Below are 11,409 nucleotides of genomic sequence, written 5' to 3'. Positions count from 1 at the left end.
TTCAGGATGGTAGACAGGAGGAGGATGGAGGGGGGGGGGTGTTAATTGGCGGTTATAAGTAGAAAGTGGGGGGGCGGTGTTGTGAGGGTATGGAAGAAAGAATAATCGGGGTTGTAGGGAGCGGACAAATGAGAAGGAATGGGGTCTTTGGGGGGTGAGAGAATAGGGATGTAGTGAGTTGGGGTGGAAGAATAAGTGGATGTGAAGGGGAGACAGGAAGAATAAGAGGGTGTTATGAATGGAGAATTAAGTTTGGGCTGTGGTGAGAAAATCGAGAGAAAGATGGAGACTTGTGGAATGGGAGAGAAATGATTGGTGCCCTGTAAGAGGGTGTGAGAATAAGAGGGAGATGCGCATAGTGGGGGGGGGGGGTGAGAATAAGAGGCGCGTTTTCTGGAGGGACTGGAGGGGAAAATTGAGATGCTGTGAAGGGGGAGTGAAAGGAGAATGGCGTTGGGGGAGGGGGATGCATCACTTTCAAAAGCCAGGATAAGTTCTAAATGCTGCAGATGCTAATGTTAATGAAGGAAAGTTTGCTGGTTAGGCATTTAGGTGTTAGCCCACCAGGGAAGTCGGCAAGTGTGTATGGTGGGTGGGCGCCTGCCAGAGATAGCATCTCCAGGTCTGGTTTGTCATGTGCTTTCCACAGTTATCAATGGCCTCGGTTTTTTGCTGAAAGGAGACAATACATGTAAAGCACTTTGAAAACTTTTAAAAGTGATACAAATGCCAGCTACTACTTATCACTATTACTATTGTTATTATCATTTTGATATTAGGTCTGCCCTTTGTCCATCTGCTAAGCTGCCGGCCAGGGAATAGCAGCTCTTCATGGAAATCTCAGGGAGGTGCACCCAGGGACATGGCATCCGACAGTGAGGTGAAGATGCTACTCAATTTCGTGAACCTGGCCTCCAGTGACATCAAAGCTGCCCTGGACAAGTCTGCCCCTTGCCGACGCTCTGTAGACCACAGAAAGTACCTGCAGAAACAGCTCAAGCGATTTTCTCAGAAATACTCCCGGCTGCCAAGATGCTACCCCAGTAGATCTGGAGAATCTCATTCAAAAAGGGGGCCTGAGGATGGCCGTTGCCGCACCCCCTCTAATGGCAGCACCGAGAAGGGCCCAGGAAACCCAGGAATGGAAGAGAATTTTCCTGAAGAGCAGACCCTTCAAGAGCAAATCCCAGAGGCCTGCAGGCCAGACCAAGTACCTATGCGGAAAAGACAGCTGCCTGCTTCCTTCTGGGAAGAACCCCGGCCTGCACAAAGCTACTCTGGAGGGTTAGATGGGCTCTCAGTCCATAGGGAGGTTCCTGCCTATGAGGGAAAAAAAAGCAAAAAGAGACCCGAGACCTTGGGTTCAGAGACTGCACCTGTACCTGCTTCTCCCAGGGCAGAGAAGGAATCTCCAAAGGTCCCTTCAGCCTCCCTCATGGGCCGGATGAGTGCCTGGAGTTGTTGTCCATTCCAATACCATGGACAACCCATCTACCAGAGCCCAGGAGGTCTGCCTCAGTCCCCTGTGCCAGGCCTGGGGCTTTGGAGAAAAAGTCCATCTTCCCCAGGGGAGATGGGCCATTTCTGCAAGGAGCCTGGTAGCCCGAGCCAGAAAGTTTACAGACCAGTGGTCTTGAAACCTATCCCCACAAAGCCAGGGGTTCCTCCTCCCATTTTTAATGTTTTCAGCTATATCTAGCTCCAGGTGAGTGACCCTTGGAAAGCACTGACCACCCTGATCTAGTGAAGATCCTTCCAGGTTCCCTGGATTCCTGGAGAGGAAAGCTTCCCATAGGGGAGATGGCCTCCCTGGAAAGGCTGTGAGGAACACTGAGTGGATGACTTCTGCAATATTCACAAAAAGCACATTCAGCGGCCTACTGGGGGTATTTAAGATAATTATTGTCATGAGAGGGAATGGGGAGGGGAAGGGAGGGGGTGAAGGCTATTTTCTCAGTCAGCATCAGTGAGATCTGGAGCCAGGGCTGATCAGCCTCTCATCAACCAGTCAGCGTGTCAAAAGACCACTGTGAACCAGATAACTCCATCTGTACTGTAAACAGCTGTTCTAGCAGTTGGGGGGTGGGGTGGGATGGGGAGAAGGTTGTTATCTGATAGGTGCTCAGAAAGCAATATTCTCTTCATTTGCCAAGAAATCTGTAAGCCAATCTCATTTTTTCCTTCCTTGTAAATATTAAGAGGGTTAAAAGAATAAAACAAAGTAATTTTTTTTTAGTTTCTACTTCTCAGATCTCTTTAAATTGAATACCAATTCTGTTATATACTTACTTTCCTTCTCAGGGCCTTAGTTTTTCCAGCTTTAAAATGATCAGGTTGAACTAGGTGATTGTCAAGGTTCAGCTCTGGCTTCACACGATTAATTATGGCACTTCATTATCGGAGAAACCAATCAAAACAAAAAGCCCAGGGTGATCACAAACCGACCCTATCTGGGTGTCCCCCCCCCCCATGAAGTCCGACAGCAGGTCAGTTTGTTGACTGAGCAATAGGGTTAAAGGTCAAAGGCATGGGAGATAAGGTAGGCAAACTTAGGTAAGTATGGTCTCTGACGAGTTTGCTCTTAAAGTAGGCAAATCTAGGTAAGTAGAGTCCCTGATGAGTTTGGTTAAAGTGGAAAAGAAAGGAGCACTCAGCCTGTTTCTATGGTGCCTTAGTATGAGGCTTAGTTATTTGAAAAAGCTTTAGAGAATGATGTGTTCTGCTCTTTGAAAAGATACTCAGGACTGAAGCTGTATCCACACTATTACAGCTAAGCATTTGCCAGTTGGGGACAAAATGAAACAATACAACCAGGAGTTTAGCCCCGAGAAGACAAAATAACTGTTTGGTTAATTAAAATTTTCTTCTTGTAAAGTAAAAGGTAGTCTGTCTATGCCTCCCTTTGCAAAATGAAGTAGAGAATTGAGACAATGACCTAGATTATTTAGGGTCCCAAATTAGTTCTAGCTTGAAATACTCAGATAGTTAAGAAACTCTTGTTGAATATGAGATCAATTTCATTTGCAGAGATGACTAAAATGTCAACAATCAATGGCAAGTGTCATCCATGTACCAGGTGGGACAGAGGACAAAGCATCAACCTTAGGAGTATCAGACTGGGAATTGGGATACCTGGGGTCCAGACTGCCATTGCCACTAACTTGCCATATGACTTTGAGCAAGTCATTTACTGTCTTTGGGGCTCCGTTTCCTCCTCTGTCAAATGAGGGAATTAAACAAGATGGTCAAGATTTGAAAATGAGGTGATCGTTTTGGAGAAGGAAATGGATTGAACAGGGACAGAAGAAATTGTGTTGGGGTGAATGGTAGGGATGGAATGAAGGGAAGGCTGAAAGGGTGTAGACAAGAGCAGTGAAATGATAAAGTGATGCCCAAAGCTGGGAGGGATAGCTAACACTTTGGAAACAGTCAGGATGTAAAAAAAAAATCTTAGCAGTCTAGGATGGTAGACCATATTGAGTTAGGTAACATTTAATAGCAATAAACATAAAGTCCTATGCCTGGGCCAATTTTTTTTTAAAACAACTCTAAAAGAAAAAAGTAAACAGTGGGGAGTTATGTCCGGGTGACTGTTCCTGTGAAAAAAGAGTTGGGGATTTTGGTGTGTTGACTTAATATGAGTCAAAGTGTGCAGTTATAGACCTCGTTCAGAGGGATATAACTTCCTTAAAGAGGTTGGGGGCTAGGGAGTTGCTGATTCTCCTGCTATACACTGATCTGGTCACATTACATCTAGAATATTGTATTTTATTCCGGATACCACATTTTAGGAATGACATTGACAAGCCGGAGTGCTTCCAGAAGAATCCAGATGTATGGGCAATTGTCTCTAATGCCAAACATCAATTGATCTGAGAATATCGCACCTGAAAAAGAGAAGCAGGGGTGGGGGTAGGTTGCTTCATTGATCACTGTCTTCAAGTATTTGTAGGGTTTTCTTGTGGAAGAAGAATTCTTCTTCTATTTGTTTTCTTGGCCCCAGAGCACAGAACTAGGGGGCAATGGATAAAAGTTACAAAAAGGAAGAGATGGGTCTAGTGGTGTACTGAAGTTAGCACCTATCTGCTAGGGAGAACTGGTTGTTAAATTTTCAGGTGAACTTTACACCTTAGAAATCAACAATTCTATAATCAGGGCTTAATTTGAACTTTTGTTTATTGACTAGACTAGAGTCTTCAGGATGCTAAGAATGTTTTTTTATGGTTTTAAATGCAATAAACCTTTATTTACAAATATAAAAAAAATCATTTTTAGCTGCAGGTACAAATAACATGTGATATACTTTGAAAACCTAAAAGAGCTCCTACACTTACCGCTGCTACCACCAGCACCATTACCACCACTACTACCACTACCACTACTACTACCACTACCACTACTACTACTACTACCACTACTACTGCTGCTGCTGCTACTGCTATTACTACTACTACTGCTACTGCTACTACTGTAAGAGCCCTAGAATGTGATTTAGTCTTTGGATTTACTTTCTGGATTCAAGTCTCAGCTCTACAGCATAATAGCTATGTAATTGGGGCAGCTAAGTGGCAAAGTAGATTGAGTGCTAGGCACATACTCAGGAAGACTTGAACTCAAATATGACCTCAGGCGCTTACTAGCTGTGTGATCCTGAGCAGGTCACACCATCTCTGTTAGCTTCAATTTCCTCACCTGTAAAATGGGGATGATGAGGGCACCTACCTTTCCAAGGTTGTTGTGAGGGTAAAATGAGATACTAATGGTAAAGCCCTTAACACAGTGCCTAGCAAATAGCGCTGTTTAAATCTTAGCCTCTCTCGGCCCTCAGTTTCCCCACCTGAAAAGAGGCCAATAATATTTGTATTATTTTCCTCACAGAGTTGTGATAAAAAAAAAAACATTTTATAAACCTTCCATCACTGTAGAAATGTGAGTGATTGTTGTCTTTGGACTAGACTTATGATTTCACTAGTATAAAGAACTCCCAGTATGGAAACTCCTGGAAACTTACCAACGTAGACTGGCACCTTCTCTACAACCTGTGGTTTTCGAGAGTTGCTTGGGTAGAGGGGTTAAGTGATTTGCCAGTGTGGATCAGAGACAGGACTTAAATCCAATTCTTAACTCTGATGTCAACTATCTATCCACTACACCATGCTACCCCTGATGAGTTATTATTATTAAGTATTATTAGTTAGAGCTCAGCTCTAGGTGAACTCCTAGGAACCTTTTGACTCCCAAGTTCTTTCATCCTGGGATTCTATGGGCAGTTAGGGGAAATATTTGCATAGAAGGAATGTCTGTAGAAGGCTGATTGTCTTACATAATTGCCTTGGCAGTTTCCATTGCCAGAAGAGGGAACAAGCATTTATTAAGCACCTACTAATGTACCTTTTATTAAGAGGATTTGTTCTGTGAAGTTTGGATTCAGTCAAAGGGCTTGAGGACCTAGAGGACCACATAAGGCCTTGAGGCCACAGGTTCCCCACCCTGAAGGTGGTCCGTTGGAATAGAGTGTTGGGCCTGGAGTCAGAAAGATCAGAGTTCAAATCTGGCCTTAGATAGTCAGATAGGACCATCCTAGCTGCTTCCATTTCCTTCAGGAAAATTACGGTTGATATAAGACTCATATGGTGTTGCTGAAAGGGCACTGCATTTGGAGACAGAAGAACTGGGTTTGAGGCCTGGCTCTACTACCTGTATTATTATTTTTTCCTCTCTCAGTATCATTTTCTTCATCTGTGTAATGAGGAGGTTGTACTAGATGATCCCTAAGTCCCTTTCATCTCTAAATCTATGCTCCCAAGACTAACCAGTACAACTCTGGTGACTGATTAGCAATTGCCTCAAAGGGGTTAATCTGGCTCATGGCCCTCCTTTGAATAGGATCATAAGACCACAGGTTCAGAGCTGGCAGAAACTTTAGAGGTCATCACATCCAAAGTCTTTATTTTATGGATGAGAAAACTGAGGCACAGAGGATTTCAGTGACTTACTTAGCATCACGGAACTTGTAATTACCTGGTTTTTCTAATTCCAAGTCCAGTACCCTCCCCTATCCACTATATCACACTGCCTCTCAACTCTTCTTAACAGACTGAAAGGTTTAGTGTCTGCACGTTTATTTTCAGTCTTTTCATTAGAACAAGAAATGACTCTCTACTGAGGCCATCTCCATATGTAAGATGGGGTCCTTCATGACAACTGTCTGTCCAGTCCACTAAATTGGCCAAATGAGCTATTGACTGAAGGGACTGCCTCTGGATCATGACCCATAACAGAAAATATGGGTGGGTGGTATAGAGACCCAGCCTCCGTTTCCCCATATCCAATCAGTTGCCATATCTTGTCAATTCTACTATTACCCCATCTCTCATATGTGTCCCTTTTCTCCATGCAAATGACCACCAACCAAGTTTAGGCCCTCATGGCCTCTTACCTGGAAAGGTTAATGCCCAATAAATATGATTTGATAATGATCATGCTTGAGGCAGGAGTGAGTGCCAGATCTGGACTCAGGAAGGTTTCCTCATCTGTAAAATGAGCTGCAGAAGGAAATGGCAAACCACTCCAGTATCTTTACCAAGAAAACCCCAAATGGGGTCACAAAGAGTCAGACATGACTGAAACAAATCAACAACAATGTTCATGCTTCATCACACTGGAAAAAACGCTTTACTTGTCTGGATAAATCTACTTCAATTAACCTTTCATCAATTTGCTTTTAAGTAAGCTTTTCATCATTTGAGGTTCTTTCCAAGATTTGTGATTTTTCAAATGTCATAACAAAAACAAATCTGCCTCTCTAGGATTAAATTGCTGCCTGAATAAGCAATAAGCTATTTATTCTTTTTTTTGGTGGCCTCTGATCATTACTAAACATTTTCTCAGTCCTTTGTTTTTAACAGAGTTGTAGAGCTGAGGCATATTCAGTGAACATATGTCCCCAAAGCTCTTCCCTCTCAATGCTAAGAATAAATTATTTGACATTAAAAAAAAATTCACCTTACTTTGCAAACAAGGGAATCCATTTTATTTGCTCCAATTCAGATGTGTTTCATTTTATAAGGGCAAATTAGATTAGTGAGCAAAGCTAAAATTGCATATGACCCAAGTTCCCTAGCCATTGAGGAAAATTAATATTATGTTGTATGATTTAATAATCAATATCACTCTGTGATTCATTCTTTTCCTCATTTTGTCAGACTCCACTTCTGAAGGGTAGGCAGTTTCTGAAGGGCTGATTTAGTGATGTGATCACTCCCAGCCCCCAAGGCATCTGCTCATGGACTCTTGATTCTATTTACCCCAAGGACAGAGAACCAACTTGAGCTAGGCCCTCCTTAGGAAACAAGTCTCTTGTCCTTACTTTCTAATCAAAGTTGGGGTGACTTGGCCTACATGGGGAAGACCAAACTGTGGGGAGGGGACCCTGATTGCCACCGCTTTTGTTTTTCTAGCCAAGTTTGCTAGAAGCAGCTGGGTCATGGCATCTGGGGCCATTTCCAGTTATCTTGATGTATAGCTGGCCCCTGGACCCAGATGGCTTTGGAAGAGAAGGTTAGGCTGGTGACTTTGCCCAGCCCTCCCTCACTTAAATCCAATTCACTTGCATGTCATGGCATCACCTCCCTGATGTCACGGTCCTCTTAAAGAATAAAGGACAAACAAGAAGAAGAAACTAGAAGCGGCTGGGTTTCATAAAGCAACTAGCCTTCTGAAAGTGTCAGACAGGGGTATAATCAGGAATGTCTGAAGGCCGGCCCACTTTCCCCAGCTGCAAGCTGATGCCATCACCTGAGTATTAGTGGGAAGAGGGGTGGACAAGGAAGGATGAATATGGAGCAGCTGAGAACTCTTAACCCACCTCCTCATTAAAATGTTGACCCATTGGGATTGCCTTGCCTTGCCTTGCCTTGCCTTTGCCAGGGGAGGTCCAAATAATGTACTGTCAGGCCAGTCAGAAGGAAGAGACTCCTACATTTAAAAGGCCCTGTTGGCCCTCACTCTAGGTCATCAAGAGAGGCCAATGATCCAATTTATTGGTTACTGCTAGCCTAACTAGAAGCAACTAGGTGGTACAGTGAATACAGCACTGATTCTGGAATCAGGAAGACCAGGGTTCAAACTTGGCCTCAGACACTTACTAGCTATGACCCTGGACAAGTCATTTAACCCTGTTTGCCTCAGTTCTTCACCTGTAAAATGAGCTGAATAAGGAAATGGCAGGAAAACCCCAAACGGGGTCACCAAGAGTTGGACACAATTGAAATGACTCAACAAAACAAGAAGAAGCTAGGCTAACTAACAATAAATTGATTGCTCTTGTTTGGAACCTTGTCTCTCAGAATTTCTATCTCAACTGACACCATTAAATTCACTGCAAAATGCAGATTCCACAATATTGCTTTTTCTTCCAGGATAATGCAGTTTAAGCTTCATGGAGATCAGCAATCACATTTTTTGTAAAGGAAGGTGACAGTCTATCTCTACTCTGCCATTATCAAACCATCTCTGAATGTTGTGTTCTGTTCTGGGCAGCACATTTTAGAAAGGACATTAATAAACTGGAGAAGAGTGACAAATAATGGTGAAAGGTCTTGAGATGGTATACCATGGCGGGACCAGTTGAATGGGGCTGGATATGTTTAACCTGGAGAAGACTGCTGCCTATCGTCTCAATGCCTTTGCATATGTCCTCCATGCCTGGAAATCATATACTCTGAATTTTTAACATTCCTAGCTTTTATGGAAGCTCAGTCTAAACTCCATGTCAGGCTTTTCCTGATCTCCACCCTTTGCCTCTGTTAGATTTCCCCACCTGAAAATATCATGCTTATATAGGGTATCCTAAAAATCTTAGTGCATTTTTACAGATTTAACAGCTTAAGACTGAACTAAGATTTTTGGGACACCCTGTATTTTGTATTCACTTACACATATGCATGTTGTTTCCCTGAAAGATTATAAGGCCCCTCTTAGAGGCAGGGCCTATTCCATTTTTATCTGTATATTTCCAACACCCGGCATGGTGCCTGGCATGTAATAAGTTCTTAATATATGCTTATCGATTGATTGACCAATCTATAAAATAGTGATAATGACATTTGTGCTGGCTACCTTATAGTCCAGTTGTGAGGAAAGCACTCACTTTTTAATCTTGAGAAGTTATGGAAATAACAGCTAGGAGTAGTAGCAATAGAGCCTAGCTCTCAGGATCTTTCATCCAAGGACCCTCTGGACTTTTACAAGGGGACACTAGTGTAGAAGAAATTTTTGTATAAGACTGATTGTCTTACATGGCCCCTTGGCAGCTTCCATCAGGAAAATGGTGGATAAGGAGAGGAAGTACATTAAGAATAAAAAGAATAGCTAGCATTTATATAACTCTTTAAAGTTTGCAAAGAGCTTTATAAATATAGGATGTAGGTGTTATTATTATCACCATTTTTCAGATGAAGAAATTAAGGCAGACAGAGATTGTGACTTGCCCAGAATATATAACGAATAAGTATCTTGAGGCAGGATTTGAACTTGGGTCTTCCTGATTCCAAGTCCAATGCTCTCCCCACCCTGTAGCTACTGATATGGTAGAAATAATTATTATTTCAGGTTCCTTTTTTTCTAAAGAATTTTTGGTATAGTGACAAGAATAGTGGATTCAGAGTTGAATCCCACCTCTAAGACCTTAAACAAGTGACATCCTCTTTGGCCCTCATTTTCTTTCTCAGTAAAATAAATAAGTTGGACTTGATTATGTTTAAGTTCTCCATGTTCTAAATGTTATTATCATGATACTCTAAGATCAGTGCAGCTAAGTGGTGCAATGGATAGTGAGCTGGGCCTAGAGTCAGGAACACTCATCTTCCTGAGTTCAGATCTGGCCTCAGACATTTATTAGCTGTGTGATTCTGGGCAAGTCACTTAGCTCTGTTTGCCTCAGTTTCCTCACCTATAAAATGAGCTGGAGAAGGTAATGCCAAACCACTCCAGTACCTTTGCCAAGAAAAACCCCAAATGGGGTCACAAAGAGTCAGACATGATTGATAAATGGCTCAACAATGATGACTTTATGATCACTTAATACAAACACCAAAAGAAGAATAGTATTTCGAAGCAGTACTATTTACTAGCCCATTGTCCAAATTTACAACATTATAGAACACACTTATAAATCATGTGGGAGAAAGTTGTGAAAAGCAATTCTGAAGAGATTTGGTACGCCAAAAAGCCCCCAAGCATCTCCAAAGTGCATCCTTCTCCCACCCCAAAAGTGAGTGTATCCCTTTGGTATACAAAAAGTATAGGAGTCCTAAGATTAGCATGACTAATGCAACATTGCATGCTCACTCAAAGTCTTGTATAATTACTACTGATCAAATCCCTGTTCTTCATAGTACAATGAAATTGCTACTCACTCTGACCTTCCCAAGGGTTTATATAGCTTGAATATCTGCAGGACCAAGGAAATAAACCCACCACAAAGAGAGCCCTGCTGATTCCCCTGTAACTTTAGTGGGTATATAGGATTTACCCATCATCATATGTTTGTGGAAGAAAATAATCTCTCATAACTGGTAACAGCAAAAGCCAGCATGGTGTGATGGAAAGAGGGCTGACTTTGGGATCAAGAGACCTAGGTTCAAATCCTGGATCTCCTTGGCTTTGATTGAGTCACTTAATTGCTCTGTGCCTCAGTTTATTCATCTGTCAAATGAGAAGGTAGGATTCTATGATCCCTAAGGTGCCTTCCAGTTATAAATCTCAGGATGCTAGGATTCGTGCAGTGTTCTTCCTATATCTCCAGGAGAGATGAGCTTAAAGTAGGTATATGGAAGCAGCATGCTGGGTTTCCTCGTTTATTAAATGAAACAATTGGGTAATAAATCCCTTTCATTCCAATATTGAGCAGAAGAAAATGATCAGAAGGTGAGAAAAATTTCAAGACCATCATGATCATCCCTTGTGTCTATCTCCCTGAGGGCACAGACATATGCATGAAGAAACACTGAGAAGTGGGATTTCTACTTTCAGTTTGGAGTGGATTTTTATTTTCAAATTAGTTTCTATTTCTTAATTTTGAAAAAAATGCAATTTTTACCTAACAGTATACAAAACCTGAAACTCTCTCAAATTTGAATTTAGTCTAACAATTCACAGGGGAAAAACCAAGTGGATGAAAAAATTACCTATTCAAATTATGACATGCAGTTGTATAGACAACCTACAGTGTTTATCTGTCAGCATACCTAGGATAGAGAGTATAAATAGATAATAAGATGAGTCCAGAATTAAACAAAAGGAGAGTTGATTGCCTTTAGGAAATTGCAAAACTTTCTTTAATGACTACAGACTTTTCCCCAAAACAAAAGTCCATCTTTTTAATAACAATATTCAATTAGTGTTATT

At 41.9% G+C, this 11,409-nt stretch overlaps 1 protein-coding gene across 1 annotated transcript; it reads left to right on the top strand.

Moving 5' to 3' along the window:
• The first annotated feature begins 787 nt into the window (after positions 1–787).
• Positions 788–1,699, top strand: FAM181A (family with sequence similarity 181 member A). The gene has a single exon (XM_027869881.1). The coding sequence runs from the start codon at positions 863–865 to the stop codon at positions 1,697–1,699; it is 837 nt and encodes a 278-aa protein (XP_027725682.1). The 5' UTR covers positions 788–862.
• The last annotated feature ends 9,710 nt before the right edge of the window (positions 1,700–11,409 follow it).

This window comes from Vombatus ursinus, unplaced genomic scaffold (genome assembly GCF_900497805.2).
Source record: "Vombatus ursinus unplaced genomic scaffold, bare-nosed wombat genome assembly UNPS02014794.1, whole genome shotgun sequence".
Classification (NCBI taxonomy): domain Eukaryota; kingdom Metazoa; phylum Chordata; class Mammalia; order Diprotodontia; family Vombatidae; genus Vombatus; species Vombatus ursinus.
This window is presented reverse-complemented; position numbering and strand designations above follow the sequence as displayed.

Excerpts from the sequence above, each read along its gene's own strand:
- FAM181A (XM_027869881.1), top strand. The coding sequence starts at position 863 with ATGGCATCCGACAGTGAGGTGAAGATGCTACTCAATTTCGTGAACCTG.